Source organism: Physella acuta, unplaced genomic scaffold (genome assembly GCF_028476545.2).
Source record: "Physella acuta isolate Inbredline_101_S28 unplaced genomic scaffold, ASM2847654v3 ptg000607l, whole genome shotgun sequence".
Taxonomy (NCBI): Eukaryota; Metazoa; Mollusca; class Gastropoda; family Physidae; genus Physella; species Physella acuta.
Window position 1 is genome coordinate 1,160,001 of NW_026732126.1, and position 20,967 is coordinate 1,180,967.

The 20,967-nt window shown below is 36.5% G+C and overlaps 1 protein-coding gene across 1 annotated transcript; it reads right to left on the reverse strand.

The window, feature by feature from the left end:
* Positions 1–3,222: 3,222 nt before the first annotated feature.
* Positions 3,223–14,189, reverse strand: LOC131947772 (uncharacterized). Its single transcript, XM_059309072.1, has 22 exons — positions 13,892–14,189; positions 13,407–13,466; positions 12,554–13,108; positions 11,697–11,959; positions 11,497–11,586; positions 11,163–11,323; positions 10,621–10,798; positions 10,300–10,409; positions 9,998–10,061; positions 8,772–8,866; positions 8,262–8,388; positions 7,855–7,957; positions 7,496–7,574; positions 7,175–7,305; positions 6,759–6,862; positions 5,947–6,096; positions 5,422–5,611; positions 5,083–5,267; positions 4,610–4,837; positions 4,177–4,291; positions 3,714–3,825; positions 3,223–3,415 (listed from the first exon to the last, which is right to left on the reverse strand). The coding sequence occupies exons 1-22, from the start codon at positions 14,172–14,174 to the stop codon at positions 3,397–3,399; spliced, it is 3,402 nt and encodes a 1,133-aa protein (XP_059165055.1). The 5' UTR covers positions 14,175–14,189; the 3' UTR covers positions 3,223–3,396.
* Positions 14,190–20,967: the final 6,778 nt, after the last annotated feature.

The window sequence follows — 20,967 nt, forward strand, 5'->3', positions numbered from 1 at the left end:
CTTCCTAGATATCTAAATGTCATTCATTAGCCTCATAGAGCAAACACATGATGTGTCTTGTGTCTTTATTTCATGTACTTCCTAGATATCTAAATGTCATTCATTAGCCTCATAGAGCAAACAAATGATGTGTCTTGTGTATTAATTTAAAATAGTTGTTTACGTGTTGTCTCTACTTAACACAAGTATCAACTGCACTTGTAACAACAAAGAAACAAGTATAACCAATTATAGGACAACTGAAGTGCTTGTTAAGTGACTTATGAAGATTTATTTTGTTATTAATTGGGTTGCTTTTTAACCGTCCTATTATCACTCATGACATTTTTTAAATTACATATTTGTATGGTAGTCGGACCTTGGTGGAATTTACTCACTATCTCACTCCACCACATCCACACATCACTCCACCACATCCATACACCACACCACCAGATCCACACACCACCTTACCACATCCACACACCACCACACCACATCCACACACCACCCCCCATCCATACACTACCCCACCACATCCACATCTACACATCCCCACATCACCCTACTACATCCACACATCACCCTAACACATCCACACATCACCCTACTACATCCACACATCACCCTAGCACATCCAATAATCACCCCACAACACCACGCACCCCCTCCCACATATCACTGCACCACATCCACACATCACTCCACCACATCCACTAATCAATCCACTACTTCCACACATCACCTCACCCAATCCACCTTCCACCATACACCATTCACACATCATCCATTCCCGCATATCACTACATCAGTCACAAGCTCTACATAATCAGGGTCCACATAATAATGCACTTGAGTTTTTATCAAGTTAAAATCATTTATAATGCTAGGACTCTCAACAGATAGTATCGAGCAATTAAAAAAAAAATTTAATACTCGAACTTTGTGTTGGAAAAAACGAAACAATAAAGGCTCGTTTTCTGGAAAAATCCAGCTCGGTCAAACAACGACATAAACTCTATAAGGAAGTAAAACTATTGAAAGGGGGTGGGGGAGTAACAGGGAGTTAAGGGGAGGGGTAGAGTAACAGGGAGTTAAGGGGAGGGGTAGAGTAATAGGGAGTTAAGGGGAGGGGTAGAGTAACAGGGAGTTAAGGGGAGGGGTAGAGTAACATGGAGTTAGGGGGAGGGGTAGAGTAACAGGGAATTAGGGTGAGGGTTAGAATAACTGTTAGGTGAAGCCATAGAGTAACAATGAGTTAGTAGGCCTTGCAGAAGTGGTTGCTTTTGCCATGAAGGCTAATTTATCGTCGTTATTCCTTATCACGTAGACTACCTACTACAGCCTTTACCAGTCCGGGGTGGGGGAGAGAAGGAGTGGGATGAAAATTTTTGCGGGGGGGGGGATCTCTGTATCATTGGATTCAAATGTAAAACAATATTACATCTCATACTTACATTATCTTTCCAGTGGCGTAGCTAGGATTTCCGGGCACCTATGCAAAAATTACCAGTGGGCCCCTTCGTCAGCCGTTAAGTTACAATAGAGATGAACGAAGAGATCAACTGCTACTTACGATTGATAGTTTTAAATAATGTAAATATTCTGTACATTTTGTATTTTATATGTCCTGGTTATGTATTTATACTAAATTATTATGTTGGCCTACTACTGCTATTACCCCATTGTTTTGTAAAAATGTTACAGGCTTTTAGTTAATGTGTTGTTTTTGTAACCAAACACAGTAGCGACACAAGGCGGGGGCAGGGGTGCTGTATGCATCTGATGACAACATTTATGCCTGATACTTTGACAAAACATTTTAGAATTTACTAACAAAACTAAGCTGTATCAAGCTTAATAACAAAAGATTAGTGAGAGACAGAGGCGTAGCGACCCTTCCCGGCGCCCGGGGACATACTTTCAATTTGGCGCCCCCCTCGGGAGCAAATTTTCGATTTGCACCCCCCCCCCCCTTGAACTTTTCATTTGCACCCCCCCCCCCCTCAAACTTTCGATTTGCACCCCCCCTTGAACTTTTCATTTGCACCCCCCCTCAAACTTTCAATTTCGCGCCCCCCCCCTAAGGTCGGCGCCCGGGGACATATGTCCCCCCCCCCGCCCCCCCCCCCCCCTCGCTACGCCTCTGGTGAGAGAGGGGTGACACCCCACCGAAAATGCATTTTTTTATGTGGACGATGGTAACATCGCACAGGGTAACATCCGACCTTGTGACGCCACTTATCAAACACAATTTTTAAAAACATTTCACGTGATGGATTTAGATCTGGTTGTTTTTTTTTCAACATTTTAACTTTCTAAATGATAAAGATGTTCATTGAGATATATTCTAGTAGTTTATGTAAGTTCGATACCTGGATGGCTCCTGACACAATAGGCATATCAGTTCGGTTTAATCATCGAACGTAGAGGCCTACCGAGTCCCTTTGTGTAATATTCGTGTAATTGGTGTCATCCGTACGCCGGGAGTGTCGAAAGCCGCCACTGTTGCAGATTGACCTTTGTATCAGGTAGTACCCTTGACTCCGCGGGACGCGCAATCAACTGATCCTTTGATCTCAGGTAGCCGCTGGGTAACTCGGGACAACCAACCGTTACTACTGCTGTAGCGCTGGAAGACACCCCTTGTTCGATTTAGTAATCGATTTTAGTATCACTCCGTGTCCCTAGTGTATGGCGCTCATACGAATACCGGGTTACACAATAACTTTATCCATGGGGGATGGGGAAGCATTTGAAACTTCCTGTTTGCGGTGGGGTGTAGAAGCAGGTTAAATATATTTCCAATATAATTTTTTTTTCAATTTTTGTTCAAGGTTGGGTGGGGGGGGTTGCTTAGGAGAAATATCCAAAAGAAATCCTAATGATAGGTCAGTGCTTCTATACGTTAACAGCATTGATGTGATAGGTTAGTGCTAATCTAGTCAAGTGATATTTTTTCTACTTATTTGCCTTTTAGCTTAGGATTAAACAAGTTTAATCGAACAATCTGTTGAAAACCGTATTTTGATTAAAAAAGAAGTGTGTACAGATCACTCATAACACGAAGAATGGCATAATAATAAAAAATGAGAGAGACTAAAAGAAATGCTTTCTGAGAGCAAAATTTTGAATCACCTACCAAACTTTTTTATAGACAAGACATTATTTAAAGCTAACTAGGTATCGAATACAAAGGGTATTTAGACAAATGTAACTTTGGCATATTTAAAGTTATTATTACATTATATTTATTATAGATGTTGAATATACTGTGATTATTTATAAAAAAAATTACAAAAATTCAAATCCAAATAGAATCAATAAAAGGAAAATAATTTTGATATTAGTTCCAACTGTTACACTCCAGTACACAATTTAGATTGTAGTATTTTAGAAATTTGATTGGTAAGCATTCTATACTGATAGCCCTCCTCTGTTGAATATAAAAAATACATTTGTATCATAATTTGGTTCATTAAGTTTTAAAACATTTCCTTTAAAAACTACACTAGTTAATAACTAAATCCACATAGAAGTAGTTTAGGTTCCTAATAATGATTTATGAATTTTTTAAGGTATCAGCAAAGAAAGTTTTAATATATCTCAGGATTACAAATTATGACAAAATAATGTTACAACCCGCAGCATTTTAGAAAATTAAAAAAGTTTTTAAAAAGTATGATTTAAAATGTGACATTTTTTTCCTGTTTAAAAATTACCAAAGCCCTGACCTCTTTTTCTTACAGATCACTATGGTGATGACCAGGATGAGAACCAGCCCGACAACAGCACAAACAACGCTAATAGCGATAATGGCCCCTTGAGACAAGCCCTCATCACATGCTGAATTACAAGAAGATATTTTCAGAAGAACAGTATGTGCATTATTAGCATTGTTTTATCAATATTGATACAACAGAAATATTTTATATATATATATATATATATATATATATATATATATATATATATATATATATATATATATATATATATATATATATATATATATATAATGCACAATCTAAAAAATGCAATCAAATTATATTTTACAAATAAGTATATCTACATGTGTACGTATAATATTACAATTGCTTTCTAAATCTACTAAAAGTGCAATACTGTAATATTAAATATTAAAATAATAATATAAGTTATATATATCAAGTTCCTAGTCAAAAGTATCATGCTTACAAGTTTTCCTAGTCCACACAATGTTACTACTGTTAGGATCACAGAAATTACATGAGTCCCCGTTGTCTTCTTGTTGTTGTAAGTAACATTGTCCTTCTATCACACACACATTTGTCTAGGTTTTGGAATTTGCATAATAACACATTTTGTTAATATTAAAAATATGTTGTGTTTATAAACAGAAATTAGTTATAATTTTTTTAAACGTGAAATGTATTTTAAATTAATTTCAAATTAATGAGTGAAAAAAATTGTGAAATTTTAATCATGGCCTATTGCAAAAATAATTCAAATACACAAATTTTATAGTAACATTAAATAAGATTATCACCAAGAAATGGCAGATTAAAAATATTCAATTAAATGTCAATATATGATGAAATTGTAGAAATTTGAAACATTTTAATGTTGTTGAAGCTTTTTTTCTACTTACAATTATTTGACAGTCAACATCAGTTTTGTTATCATTGATGACACACGTCTGACAGCTGGAGTTGTGGACAACATGAAGGTAAACATTTTCGCTCTGACGGACGCCATCGTTTGTGACGGTGATGTAGGCGCTGCGTCGTGTAGGGAGTGTACATCCAACTTGGTACATGCTGATGTACTCTGCTCTCACTACAGCACTGCTCTCTGTTTTTCTTGCACGTGTGTCCACCTGTAGTTGAATAAAATTCCATTTATTTTTATTTGCTATGTTCTGAAAATAATTGCAGTACTATAGCACTGAGTAGATACATATTTTCCCAAAACATATATTAAAATATTCCTTCATGTCCTTATGGCATGAGTCTGTTGGACATCTCTGAGTTTACCCAACAACTCTGATGGGTACCGGATTTAATTTAAGGAAATTAAAGGCAACAGGGTATAGTGCAGAACACATTGTTTTGTTTTTCTTACCGCAGCAAAGTTTATATGGCAAGCAAGATTATCAGAAGATGTGAAAAAATCCCCATCTATCCTGACTGTTTCACAAGAAGATTCTTGAATATTACAAGTTTTCTCTGCTCCAAAAATGAGTGGCACAGTGTTGGGTCCAAACTGGCAACTTTCACCAAAGTAGCCGTCCTTACATCTGCAATAAGCTAAAAAAAACAATATACTGTAATTTAACTACAAGAAAATAAAATCTGCATTTAAGTGAATTCTTATCTTTAGTACAGTATTTTGAATGTTTGATTTTTTAATTTACCTATATGGCTACTAATCATAATTTAATAAATATTTAAGTCATATTACAGTTGTGACATTGTCCGTTATCCCCACAGTCCCTGACACACAGCTGGGTGACAATGGCTTGAGGAAGTACAGGTTCACCAGGTGTGTCACCTTCACCTGTCCATGAACTTTGGTTTTGTTCAGCTCGTGTGATACACTCCTCTGCCAGGTTGCTTACATGTGACACAGCCCAATCAAACAGTCCTGTGCTCTGTTGTTGATGAAATTTTAATTGATAACTTTTTTAAACTGCTAGAACTAACATGGGACACAGCCCAATCAAACAGTCCTGTGCTCTGTTGTTGATGAAATTTTAATTTATAACAATTTTAAACTTCTGGAACTAACATGTGACACAGCCCAATAAAATAGCACTCTGCTCTATACACAGGATTTAATAAAACAGGCATGTGCTCTGTACACAATTTACTTTGAACACATATTTGCAAATATGCAAATGAATTGAAATAAAAAATGAAAGAAAAAGCTTTTTTTTACTTTTGTTTTGATGTATAAAAGAATAAATAAATGCTTTCTTTTATTTACCACCAGATCATAAGCACAGTTGGTGACACTCTCCTTAACTCTGTCATCTGAAAGTTGATTTGTGCAGGCTTTGACTGTCCTACTATTCTTCAAGTAATCTGAACAGTTTCTTTCAGCCTCTTCTAATGTGTAGTTAACTGCACTTTTGCTCTTAGAAGGAAATCATATTTTTTAAAAAAAAAATGAAACACTAAATGTCATTTTATAATATTACTGTATTGAAATCTATTAACATTATTGTTATTATTTTTAAAATTATTATTTTTAAAGACTAAGAAAATATTTTGTTTCACTATAATAATAATAAATATACATTTTTAAAATTTAAATACAGCGATAGTTTGTCTTGTTCCTTTTTGTTTATAAAAACAATTGTTTATTAATAAAATGCAGACTAAATTCTTTTCTACTAGTCATGGTATAGTGACCCATATAGCTTTATTAGTTTGGTAAAGAAACATTTCTCTATGCTTACCAATAACAAATATTCCTGATTAGGGGGCTATACAAATTTGACCCATTTAGCTTAAGCTCACAAGTATGTATTATTGGTCATATTAAAAAATATATTCTCAAAGGGAGGCATTAAACTACTGCAAGCATATTCCAAAAATTAGTACCAGTTCATAAACCAAAATTCAATTAATTGTAAATTAACATTTCTACATTGGCCCTATAGATTTCCATTTGATTAGAAGGCACTGGTTTATAATATTTATTTAACATAAAATGGCAGAGAATTGGAAACCTCAAAATTTTATTTAGTGTTATTTAAAAGATTTGAAAATGCAATAGACAAAAGAAAAACTCACCCAAACAGAAGAGTTAGCAACTTGTCTTTTTTTCCTAGAAGCTTCTGGGGTACAACTGTTGCTAGTCTTGGATTGAAGCTTAAGAGCACTTGTTATATCATTATCTAATAGTGAAATAAAATACCAAAAACAAATTATAAAGTCCTAAAGATTTGGTTCATTTTGTGACAGCTATTTTGTGTACTGTTTATAATGTTAAGAAAGTGCAAGAACATGTTTTTTTAATAGGAGATAAACATCAAGAAACATCCATGCAGATTTCTTCCAGGCATCTCTTCGTGGGGGTGGAGCCCCCCCTCCCCCCCCCCCCCCCCCCCAGAGAAAAAAGTCTGGAAGAAACACTGCATCCATGCTAAGTTTACGTAACTGCTTTTAACATTAGTTTAGAACACTCTGGAAAAAATATTTAAATTTACTATCAGATGAGCATCTAGAAACATCCAATCCAGGCTTAGAGATGGGTGTAAAGCCTTGAGTACAGCTACTGTATGTTGCTGGTTCAGGATCTTGTTGTGCTGGCACACCACAGTAGATAGTTGTACTAGCTCTGTTAAAGGCACAGTTACAAGGTTTTGCTGAATCATGTATGTCGAAATGATTCAATTTAATCTTGTCTTTTAATTCCTTTTTATTGTCTGATTTTTCATAACATTTCATCTACTCTACTTTTTATAATTAATTTGATTGGGAAAACACTAAATTACTTTAAAGTAATAATTACATTTATTGGCACTAACCTCCAATGTGAGTTAAATGTGTCTTCATCCAAATTGCCCATATCATCATCTGTTCTACCATTAAAATTGCCACATAGACCTGTGACAACAATACATTTAGTAAAATATTATAACAAGAAAATAATCTCACATCACATCTGTGTTTTATATGTGACGATAAAATTAGTTTCCAGTTACTAGGATAAACTATTCAGTCAGGATTGTAAAATAATAAAAACACAGCCAAGCTTTATAATTTAACATAATTCAATATGAAACTTATATTTAATGTACAAAAAATATATATAATTAAAATATGACTAGTTAAGTAAGACTTTCAGACACACAGAATCATGTGGTTTAATAAAAATGTGTATCACCTTCTGTCTCATTAAAGTCAGATGGTGATGCTGTAATAAAAATGTTCATGAAAGTGTACATGCTAGGCATAACAGACACAACAGTTCCTGTTGGTAGAAGAACCTGAAACACATGTGCTCATTGGTTAATGCAAAATGTAATCATAATTTTAGACACAGAAAACAAATTTGCTACAATATAATAAATTAAGTATGTGCTATTCTAGTAAATCACCTGAACATATTTTATTATATTATGTTTATAGTTATTGAAATTAAATCATGATTTTAACATTACAAACAACAGCCTACATTATACTGTTTATAACTAATGAAACTAAATTGTTGATAATTCAAATAATAGTCAACATCATAGTGTTTATAGATAGCAATATTAAATTATGATTTTAATTGTTGACATAGCCTACATCATACTGTTGACCTCCACCAAGTTGTTTTATCTTAGTTCCAGGAGTCAACTCCCCATTGCGAATAATCTGGACATCCAGAGCTGCAGCATCTGACCGTAGATGGTTTTGTCTGACATCGCAAGAACTAAAATTCAAATAATTTTTTAAAAAGTAATTTGTTTTTTCGTGTAGAGGCCTAATTGAAAATGGTTTAAAATTGAGCGGAAACTTAAAAAAAAAACTAAACTTTATTTAACATCCAATTTTATAAAAAAACTTCAACAATATATATATTATTCAAGCTATTAATCTTTTTTTGCATAAATCTATATTTTTTCATTATAAATAAATAAAATTATTTTTCATGTTTTCCGTAGTTTAACTTTATTTATAACTTATAAGTAAGTAAAATAATGATAAATTTACAAAAGAGTTTTAAAATTGAAAACAGCACACTATTTGTTCAGGAAATGCAAAAAGTGAATATGCAATTCTTAATTTATGTTAAAATAAAAAATAAAAACTCACTTAAATACAATGACATCATCCCCTGACTGTATCGCAGTTTTACAGTTGCAAGTGGCAACTGGTGATGCTGAACATGGGCCGAAATTTACCTGAACCTGTTAGTTTAGATTTAACTGTTGTAACTTAATCAATTTAATCAAAAATGTGTTATTTTTTTTTTAATTTTTACTGGTGTATTTAATCTTTTTAATTGTAATAGAATTTTAAATATTTTTTAACTGTTTAGAAGTCTGCAAGCAGTTTTCAATATTGCCACACTTTTTGTACTAAATGTCAGCTGTGAAATGATAATTTTTACATTACTACTAGGCTTTCAAGAAACTAAGTATCAAATCCTGAATTAATTCTGTGACCTACTTAGGTCTAGTCATGTTTTATTTTTGGTTTGACTTTGTATAATACCTTATATGGATTGATGGTGCAACCACCGGGTTTTTTCCACTGTCTTATTAAGGGTGTCTAAGACTAAGAAATTTTCCATCAAGATCTGATTGATTGATTCAGATCAGATGACCACCCCAACCAATGGCTACAGGAGTTGAGGATAACCTCCCCTGTGGCCTAAGTCTTTAACTAGATCGCACACACGCGACACGAGGCAGTCCACCTTGATCAAGCGGTCTATTATGACCAGGCCGTCCATTTTGTCCGGCAATAGATTCTGACCATTTGAACGTGAGAGAACTTAAGTCCTGAGTGTGCTATGCTTTCTTAAGTTGTTTTAGTCTTCTAGTATAATATTACTTGTCGCCAAGTGATTCTTGAAGCTATAGCAGTGTTGTGTGACCTGTGGCTATTTTTATACAGTGTTAAAATCTGTGATAGTATTTTTTCTTACGCTTTGTAAGTTGGGTTTTGTTATTTTCTAAATTAAATATTTTATCTCGTTTAACTAAGTGTTCTGCCACAACTGTGTTCGCTTATTAAAGGTTGTATGCAGATTGAATGAGTTGTTAACTTCAATAGTATCACTAGTTTTCCCTAGACATCGAAATCGAGCCCTAGTGTGTTGTTGAGTTAGCGTTCATTCATTTAGGCTTTAAGTCATTTGCATATAACCCCGAAAAAAGAATCCGGGGGCGTTCACCATCTATCTGGCTGGTAGATAGGTAAACGTTACAATTCACTTAAATTAAGAAAATGCTAATTTATTTTCTGTATGTTTATCAGATATAAGTATATATTGAAATAGGATACAAGTTTATATCCTTTATAACATCTTTCACCTGATATGGAAGTGTCTTGTGTTTGTAGAGGATGAAGTCACCTGATAGGTGGTTGTCATAGTAACTGGGAAAATTGTAGGGTTAGTCAAAAATTAAATTTTAACGTAGGATAATAATGTAATACTATCACAATATTGTTAATAAAATCTTACTATTAAGTGCCAGAATCTAATTTAAAATAAAAAAAACAATTAGGCTACTAACATAGCTATGTAATATGTATGCATTGTGTCATAGCCTAAATTAAGAATTTATAGAATAGTATTCGTAATGTTAAATAAACATGTCCAGAAATTTAATACTTTTTATCAAAAGTTGAAATATGTGGATCATTGACAGAATAGCAGATATAAGTTCTGTCCTTATCAACAACAGTGGCTTGTATATCAACACAACTCTCCTGGGGGATTAGCTACAAGGTGAGAGAAACAATAAATTTATATATGTAGATCTACTTCTAAGTCATTCAAAAGCGAGTAAGTTAAAGCTAGAATTTTTGTAACCACTGATGCATTGATGTATAAAGCTTTTAGCTGTTATTAAAACATAAGTAGCATTCATAAGTTTCCCATTCTACAAACATTTAAAATTTAATTTATATCACGTTTATGATAGTGCCTTACATCACCACTGAATTTAATGTAGCTTTGTATGGTTAAATATCTGTCCCCATCTATGATTCTGTCTATTGTTGCCTTCACGGGAATAATGATTCCATCCTTCCAATCATCATGAGAAAATTTCTGGCCACAGCTTTTAGTTTCAAATACAACTTGAGGTATGATTTCAGTGTTAGAACAACTGGAATAACAGGAAAACGTCGTATACTGAGTTAGCTCCCTTCTAATTTAACTTTAAAAAATATCGCTATAATTACTGATCTGTCTTATAATTTATAACTACTTTAACGTTTATTTTCCAACGCTATTTTTGTAAATTGTAATATAAATTGAATAATATACTCTATGTTGACTGACCTCAGTCAACATGTTATAATTTGAAATATAATTTAAAATTGTAATTTTGAGTGCTGATGTACTTGTTTAGCTTTTTGTGACATTGTGTGACGGGGGGGGGGGGGAGAGAGGGGAGGTAAAACTCATCTTAAAAATGGTCTAAAAAAGCGTGAGATCAATAATGGATGACACCCTACAGTAAATCTTACTTGAGTTCATCACTGCCTGGAAGAATCTCTATGACGACCTCCACATCACACGGACTTCCTGGTCTAACAGTACAGTAAAGTTCTGGTGGTGCAGTCAATTTAAAAACCAGATTTACAGGAGCTTGACCTTCAACTAATCTTAAGGTAGTTTGTTGTGGACACTGTATTAAAAAATACATTGATTTGTAAAGAGCAGAAGAAATACTTCGTGCGTTATTACTACCAAACTTTTTTTATAAACATATCCTTCCATTTTCGAATCAAAGTATTTTGTATGGTTAAAAACGTTTCGTTAAAGCAAGAACAGTTATATTTCTCTACAGCTGCAACTTACCATGATGGATGGAGTGATAACATTGCTGCTTTCTTCGTGACAATTCTTTGATCCACTTGTCACATTTTGTACCACAGCCGAAAAGTAAATCTGAAAAAATAATAACAGTAGAAAAAGTCTTTCTGAAACATACTTTTCTTTCCCATATATTTTTAACGTTGCTATTATTATTTATCAGAAACAGTTTTTAAACTTTTTACCCTTTTGTTATACAAAGCTCGATTGACGTCAGTAAATGGAATAAGTCCCTCTTTTACTGATGAATTAATCTTCTTGTTGAGATGTTCAACTTCTCCCTCTACGTACAATGTAAACAAGATGTCCACACCTTCTGGTAGAAACTCTGACAGTGAGCAGACGAAATAGCCCTCACCAGATGGTTTGGTCCAGACGTCCAGTACCACGGCAGCAGGTTCTGGTGGACAATCTTTTCTTTCACTTCGTTTTTCCTTGACAGTTTTAACTTTTGAGAAACAAATATCATATCAATTATGCGCAGAGTTGTAATAAAATATACGAGCTGACCCGCGACGTAGTATACGTGAGGTGAGGATGAGGGTGGTGGCTAAGCTGCGTTGTGTTTTCTATGGTCTCCATGAAGAGAATTATATATATAGATATTTTTTTCTTTCAAACTAGAGTGGTTTTTGTTTTTGTTTACATTGGAAATGTTTGAATTAATCTGAGACTAACCCTTCATATGACGTGGTCACTGAAACAGGTGAAATCTAATTCCCCTGCCCATAGAACCTCAGGCTCCAAAGGTAAGTTTACTTTTTAATGGGACGGCGTGGTCGAATGGTAGTGCGTTTACATACTAGCCCGAAGGTCTGGAGTTTGGATCTCGGTCCGGACTGCAAGACGTCCCTCTGTCCATCTAATGCTTATGAATACCAGATTAACGTTGGGGAAAGTAAAGGCGGCCGGACATAGTGCTGACCACACCATCCCTTCATACGCCGAGGTCAAGAAACATACAAACTCTACTTCAAATAAAGACCTTTAGGGAAACAGAGAGCTTATATTCAATGAATGAAAACAGCTCTTAGCAACTTACACACAGCAGAAAAAACATTCTCCTTGAGGTCCTCAAGATCTGTAAAATCATTGACAGTAAATCTATTTTGGTCAACTGGTTTATTGGCGATAACATCCAACTGTGTGGTGTCCCTTAGACCAATGCCAACAACAAAGATATGAATGGCCTGTGTTCTAGCCGCATCAGATTCTGCCTGAATGTTTTGACTGTTGGAAACACCAGTTGTCAGTACTATGGCGATGTTATCAACTTCTAAACGATCCCCATTTGATTCAGTGAACATCTCTGTCCTCATTGTTCTAATGGCATCTGCTGTGTTGGTGTTGTCATTTGGTGGATAGGCTATGGCGTCTGTGTCATTGATGACGTCATGCTTAGTTATGTGCTTGTCAAGATGGAACTGGATATGACTGTTACTGCTTGTGACAACACCAATTCTAACATTTTCATTGTAAATATCGTCTTCATAGATGAAATCTTTGATGAATTTTTTCATCAGATCAAAGTTAGATTTGGACACACTGGAAGTGGCATCAAGTACAAACACTAGATCAAACCTGGTGTTCACACGTTCTGGTGAGATGAGAAGTCAAAGTGGATTGAAAACATACATTTTATACATCAACAATTGCCAATATTTTCAGTTTACTTATATTTATCGATGAATTTTTGTCTTTAGTCTAAATTCTAAACAAAGCTTAGCAGTCGTAAACTTATACTTCTCTGTATGCTTAAGTACAAAACATAAGCAAATTACATTTTTTTTAAAAACGGCTATCTGAGTACAATAGTAAGAAACATTAAAATTTAGCATATTAAACTACTTTATACTTTGAAAGATGAGCTGTGTGAGATGGGACATTTCACTTACTGATCACAACTGGTTTAGGTGTTGTAGGTGCAGGTGTTGGGGCTTCTGTCACGTACAAACCTGGTCAAACATCATAGCACGTCAAAACATTATTTAACTACCTGTAAGTTAATTACCTTTACTGTTGTGTAATTCATTGATATTTTAAAAAGGACAGTGGTGAAGGCTTAACTGTAACCACCCCCTAATTTTTGTTTTACATATTTTGGTTGTGACGTCGTTTATATGCAACCCCTTATTACTATGACAAGCAAATACAGTCAGTATAGTTGGATATTGAATTATTCATGCTTAGTTTCTTTAGTTGGATGCTTATTCTTTTGGAAATCCTTTCAAGAGGGTATCACTCCCCAACATTCTCCTTTTCAATGCAACAAGTGTGTATAACTCGTTAACAATATACATTTAAATGTACTAATGAGACGTTACAGAAAATATACATTGTTATGTACTAATTCGATGTTGTAGGAATTCATACTACTTACATATGGCGCTAAACAGTTTTTCTCTCAGACTTTTGAGTAAAGAATAATTTTCAACTTCAAATCTAAAATCATCAACGGGCGTGCTTGCGATCTTATTTAATTCTTCAGTAATGCCTGCGCCAACACCAATAGCATAGATCTGAATGCCTTGGGCTTTGGCAGCCTCAGCCTCTGGGATTGTCCTTTCACTGTTGGTGTTAGACTGACCATCTGTGATGACCACAGCAATGTTGGTGACATTGGGACGATCTCCGTGCTCTGGAGAGAACATTGTGGTTCTCATTGTTCTTAGACCATCAGCAGTGTTGGTGTAGCCTGTGATATAAGGGATGGCGGAGATGGCTTGAAACAGTTCAGCTTTGGTTTTGTACTTGTCCAAGTGGAACTGGATTGTATCTGCACTACTGAAGATGACGACTCCGACCCTGACATTGCCGTTGTCAATGTCAGCCTCAGCAAGCAGGTCTTTCATGAACTCTATCCCCAGCTTGTAGTTCGATGCTCCGATACTGCTAGACGAATCGACCACAAAGATCATGTCCATCTTCACGTTCTCACAGCCTGGGATAGAATGACATTGAATGTAGATAAGACATAGTGTGTGCCGAGACATGTGTGTTATCATTCTAATTGTAATGTATTGAAAACATATAAGGAAGATAACTCTGTCCTGCGCAAAAATAGTTTCTTTAGTTTTGCCTTTAAGAAGACTCGATAATGGTGTTGCTAATCAAGTGGTACTGATACACAGTTTTGTATGCGGTTTTCTTTTCTGATATTTCGATCTGAGATAGGGACAACTGAAACGTCCAGAGAAGGTGAGGAGGGGAAGAGAGATAGAAAGAGAGAGAGCAGCAATTTGAAAAATCGTTAAAGTTCATACTTTCTATTTAAATTTGACTTTTTTTAAAAATCAATTTCGTCGGTGGTGGAGGAGGTGGGGGGGGGGGGAGGGAAGAGCAGTGATTATAATTTGATTACAACTTTGAAGACAATATCAAAGAATAAAAAACTAACTTAATCTAATATTGGAGAAGTCGTGTGCGCTGTCTCAATGTTGCACTAATTTATATATCGGCTTGGATTTTTTTTTAAATAGAAGAATCCCTACAAACCATCAACTTGTGTCTGAAGGCTACACAGGGCAGCAAGTACAAGCAACACGGGGCGTGTCTTCATCTTGGGTTTGTTTTATTAACCGACTGGCACATACAAGCTGTTGTGGGAATGGTTTTATCTGTGAAATTATGGAAATACATACAACAAACTATATATATATATGTGAGCGGCTGGAGTGTGTTTATCTGTTATTATAATTATTTGTAACTAAGAAGGCGAATGTCGCTTTTTATGTTCCTTTGAGGATTGTTGTGGTCTTTAGTTAAGTAGTCCGCTATTATGGCGCTGATATGATTTTTATTTTAAAATGATTGATAGCCTGGTTATTGTGTCTTGCTTATATTTTGATGTTATTATTTATGCAAACTTTGTTTTGGAGTGTGGCTCCACTTTGCTTTATATCCTGAATGTAAGTTACTGATTATTGTATTAGGGACTATTTTCTTGTGCGTAGCATTGGTTTCTTTGTTCGTAGTATTGGTTTCTTTGTTCGTGAATGTGGTGTGTCGAAATGGAGGGACATTCTGCTGGAATGTCGAGGCCTGTGTGTTGAAGAGTTTCTGTGTCACGTTTATGTGGTGTATGGTAACGTAGGGTTATTTTTATAGTGTTTTATTATGTTTTCCATATTTTTGTTTGCTTATTTTGTATACAAAGTGACTATATACTAGATCTATTTAGTCTTGACTTTGAGAAGTTGCAAGGTTCGTTTTATCCAGACCACGTGGTAGCACGATGGCCTGGGTTTAGTCATGGATTATTGTAGATTTTACTTTCATTTATGAGAGCCTCTTGTTTAGGCTGACAATTGTGTCAGCTTACTGCTTTGTATATAACTTTTCTTTGTAAAGTAATTAATTTATTTGTTTTCCTTTTTCTAGGACGAAGTCCGAAATTGGGTGTTTTGTTTGATGTAAAAAGTTTGTTTCGTTTGGTTCTGTTTTGTCAGTTTTTATCTGTTCTTTTTTTATAACTTTTGGTTCCATATTTTGTTGAATAAATTTTATACTAGTCATTCTTGGTAAATAAATTTTATTAACTGTAAAAGTTTTTGTTTTATTTTAGTAGCTTATTATTTAGACTAAGGTTAGGGTTTAACCACTGTGGGTTCTACCACGGTTGCACTGACCGGACAGATTAGTTAGTTAAGCCTAGAAGGGTAGATTTTAGGTATCCCCCCCTAGCAGGGCTTACAAATTGGTAGCACGAGTGGGGTCAGTGCTTTAGTCTAGTTAAATTTTTGTTTTTTTTGCTAGGGCTAGGTGTAGCTTAGTTAAATTTTTTTCTTGATAGGCCCTTTATGGAACCATATGTGTTTAATTTTTGTTTAGTGTAGGAATCGTTTGTTGTTTAAAACACCCAATTCGGACGAGATGGCGGAGGTGGCACCAACCATCATCATCGTTCCACCCAGGGAGATCCTCATCAGGAAGTTTCATGGGGACAGCCATGGCTATGAGGTGGACCGGTTCATCAAAGAGGTCCAGTCCCTCTGGAGGGCCAGGGGAAACCTCTCAGTAGAAGAGAGGAAGGACCTCCTCTGGCAGTACCTGGGGGAAGCGGTGAGAGAGGAGCTGAGCTGCAGGGGTGATGACCTGCAGCATGACCCAGAAGCCACCCTCAGGCTCCTCAGAGAGGTGTACGGCGAGAAGAGGAGAGTACCGCAGCTAATGGCCCAGTTTCAGATGGTTGTACAGGGCCAACACGAGTCGGTGAGGGCCTACTCGCACCGACTGCACAGGGCCTTCAAGACCCTGGTTACGAGGCAGAGTGCCCTGCAGGTCCCACAGACTGATGCAGGGTTTCTTCGAGACCAGTTTGTGGAAAACCTGAGCCAGGCCACAGTCAGACGCCAACTGCACGAGCTGATTTTCCGGGACCCTAAGATCCCCTTCCTGGCCATACGGGATGCGGCCATTCGATGGTCTGGAGACGAGGACCCTCTTGCTGAACCTGCCTACGTGGCAGCAATAAATGCCAGTCTGATTGAAAAATGTTCGTTTAGGTCCAAGCTGGAGGACAAAGTCAACAGGCTCACCGAGCAGCTTGCTGCTCTGCTGAAGCACTTTACGCGGGACCCCAAATTTTCCAATGTGCGCCAAGCACCTCGCAAGCGCACGGAGGTCCAATCAAAGGGCTGCTATAACTGTCACCAGAGGGGTCACCTCGCCCGTCATTGCCATATGGCAAAGAAATATGAGACCAAAGGGAATCAAGCGACACCGAAGGTATGGCGAGGGGACAAGGTCCTACGCCCCCGCGAAAGGACTCTGGTGCCTGCCAAGGGTGTACCAACCATTCAGGCGACGGAAGGAGACCCCAGAATGAAGGACGACAAGGTGGTACAGCCATTAGACCAACCTTTTCACCCAGATCCGTCAGTGGTATCAGGCCCAACATCCTGCCTACGCGCCAGCATAACCAGTGTAAAGGTGGACCAATCTGAGGAACTAGAGGCAATGGTTCCACCTAACCCATCCTTAATTAATGCACCGGGTGGTGGTGCTGGGGCATGCCCCCAGACAGAGTCAGGCAAGAAGGACAAACTGGTCAAAAAGGCACCTGTAGCTGAACTGGCCATAGGCGACCTGGTCCTTCTGAGACAACCCCCACTAGGCAGACGCAAAAAGGCAGACCTGGACGGCCCGACAGTTTATGTCGTGGTCGAATTACCTCCGATCACCGGCGGGTGTTACACCATTAAAAAGAAAGATGGCCCTTCTGGCACCCGCCGGGTGGCCAGCACACAGATTAGGAGATATGTGCCTCCCAAGGCTCAACCGCCCTCCCCAAGGCCGGTCAAAGTTGTACCGCCGGCTGCTACAGCCACATCGTCTGATTTTTTTGCAAAATTTTGTTTTTTGTAAAATTTATGATTGTGCCCTGTGGGCTGATTTTTTTGCAAGTTCTTTTGCAAAATTGTGTTTTGCTGAAATTGTGATTGTGCCCTGTGGGCTGGTTTTTTTGCAAAGTTTTTGTTTTTGTAAAATTATGATTGTGCCCTGTGGGCTGATTTTTTTCAGGTTTGTTTGCTTGCGGTGACCGCAAGCTTTAAGGGGCGTGTATGTGAGCGGCTGGAGTGTGTTTATCTGTTATTATAATTATTTGTAACTAAGAAGGCGAATGTCGCTTTTTATGTTCCTTTGAGGATTGTTGTGGTCTTTAGTTAAGTAGTCCGCTATTATGGCGCTGATATGATTTTTATTTTAAAATGATTGATAGCCTGGTTATTGTGTCTTGCTTATATTTTGATGTTATTATTTATGCAAACTTTGTTTTGGAGTGTGGCTCCACTTTGCTTTATATCCTGAATGTAAGTTACTGATTATTGTATTAGGGACTATTTTCTTGTGCGTAGCATTGGTTTCTTTGTTCGTAGTATTGGTTTCTTTGTTCGTGAATGTGGTGTGTCGAAATGGAGGGACATTCTGCTGGAATGTCGAGGCCTGTGTGTTGAAGAGTTTCTGTGTCACGTTTATGTGGTGTATGGTAACGTAGGGTTATTTTTATAGTGTTTTATTATGTTTTCCATATTTTTGTTTGCTTATTTTGTATACAAAGTGACTATATACTAGATCTATTTAGTCTTGACTTTGAGAAGTTGCAAGGTTCGTTTTATCCAGACCACGTGGTAGCACGATGGCCTGGGTTTAGTCATGGATTATTGTAGATTTTACTTTCATTTATGAGAGCCTCTTGTTTAGGCTGACAATTGTGTCAGCTTACTGCTTTGTATATAACTTTTCTTTGTAAAGTAATTAATTTATTTGTTTTCCTTTTTCTAGGACGAAGTCCGAAATTGGGTGTTTTGTTTGATGTAAAAAGTTTGTTTCGTTTGGTTCTGTTTTGTCAGTTTTTATCTGTTCTTTTTTTATAACTTTTGGTTCCATATTTTGTTGAATAAATTTTATACTAGTCATTCTTGGTAAATAAATTTTATTAACTGTAAAAGTTTTTGTTTTATTTTAGTAGCTTATTATTTAGACTAAGGTTAGGGTTTAACCACTGTGGGTTCTACCACGGTTGCACTGACCGGACAGATTAGTTAGTTAAGCCTAGAAGGGTAGATTTTAGGTATCCCCCCCTAGCAGGGCTTACATATATATATATATATATATATATATATATATATATATATATATATATATATATATATATATATATATATATATATATATATATATTATACACATATTGTATCTTGCTAAGTTCACCGTCCAGGACAAATTTGTTTGGCCCCCGTTCCACGAAACATTTATTTTTTATACTAGGCATACTGCCTAGCTTCGCTTAGGTTTTCAATAAAATATGAGAATTTGATTGATAATTAATTAGTGATTGGCTGATATGTGGAACGCTTACTTATAAATAGTAATGCTTATTTTTAGAGAAATCGTTTTTGTTGTTGTTTGTTGTTTATAGTCCGATTTTAGAAAAAAAAGGAATGTTCGTAATTTATAATCCTAAAGTTAATTAGAAAAACAGAGGTTCCCTGAACAGTATAACCCATAATTAAAATACATTTACATTTAAAATTAATTTTACATTTAATTAGAGTACACACCTTAATTTAAAATTTAATTTTTTACTAAAATGAATGCTATACTTCTTGATTTTCTGTTTATGTTTAAAATAGTATACACGTGTTTGAAAAATAATTATTTTAAAAAGTTACCTCCCTTGATATTTTACCGAATGACGTAGTCTTTGTTTACTTTGTTTTAACAAACAGTTGCTATGCTTATAGAAGAAAATACGGCTTCTGGACAAATCTATCGACAATAATATTTTTTTTCGAAAGGAATATCGTATTTTTGTTACCCTCCATGGTCGGTCTACGGCCTCATAAAATATCAGGGGGATCGTACGGCATTTTTATATATAGCTCATATAAGAAAAATTTCACTCGTGGTCACTTTTTAGCCCTCACCTTGCAAGCAGAGGCTAACCGATAGTTTATCCAAAAGGCCGATTCATTTACTCAGCTCTATGCAAAAACTGAGCCAGATGTACAGAGCCAAATTTCCAAAACGCTGTATTGAAAAAGAGTCATCGTTTTTCAGAAAATTAACAATGTTTATAAAGGGAAAATTCGGACCGGTCAGTTCTAAAGGTCTTCCGGAGTTTTCCATAACATATCATAGTTTGTTTTTTTTTGCCACCCCCGAGGGTCGGTCCGACCTCAGGAGTTATGAAGAGGTTCCTACGTGGGAATTTGTTTTCGATATATAGCTCATATAAGGCGCCGGTCAGTCGAGGTCAGTTTTGACCCCCTGTTCGTGGACTTTTCGTCCAACCGGCACAGACCCTCGTGTTCTATCGCCCCAAGGCAGGTTCCTGGAAAATTTGAAGCGCGTGCGGCGCCGGAAAGTGCCCTGTCGGGCACCCGACAACTTTGCTTTATATATATAGACGAGCTGATCCTTCCTCCCCCCTCCCGCCAAGTAAAAGCAGCCGTTTACTGACAAAGAAACGATCAATCGGAAATTGTTACCTCCCCTTCGTTACAAATCGTTTAGTACTAAATTATCTGCCCCTAATAGCCGCCACTAACCCGGCTCTACGATTGTAAACTTTCGGGGTGAACCAAAGCTCACCTCACAGGTGGGGATGGGGGTGGTGGCTAAGTTGAGTGGTGTTTTCTCCATGAAGAGAATTATATATACGAGCCGACCCACGGCGTATCATATGCCGCTTTTTAGTTGTTTTGTTTTTTACTTTTCAGTTATACATAATTTGTGAATTCGACACTACTAACGCTGCCACTGAAACTATTTCTTTAAAACGCTATAAGTAGCTCGTTAAGAACGATAACCCCCCCCCCCCCCCTCCTTCCCCCCCCCCCTCCGTTAAAGTAAACTCCACTTAGTTACCCCCCCCCCACGTTGAAAATTGTTTCAAACTAAATTATCTGCCCCTAATTGTCCTCACCAAACCCGGCTCTATTTGTTAACATT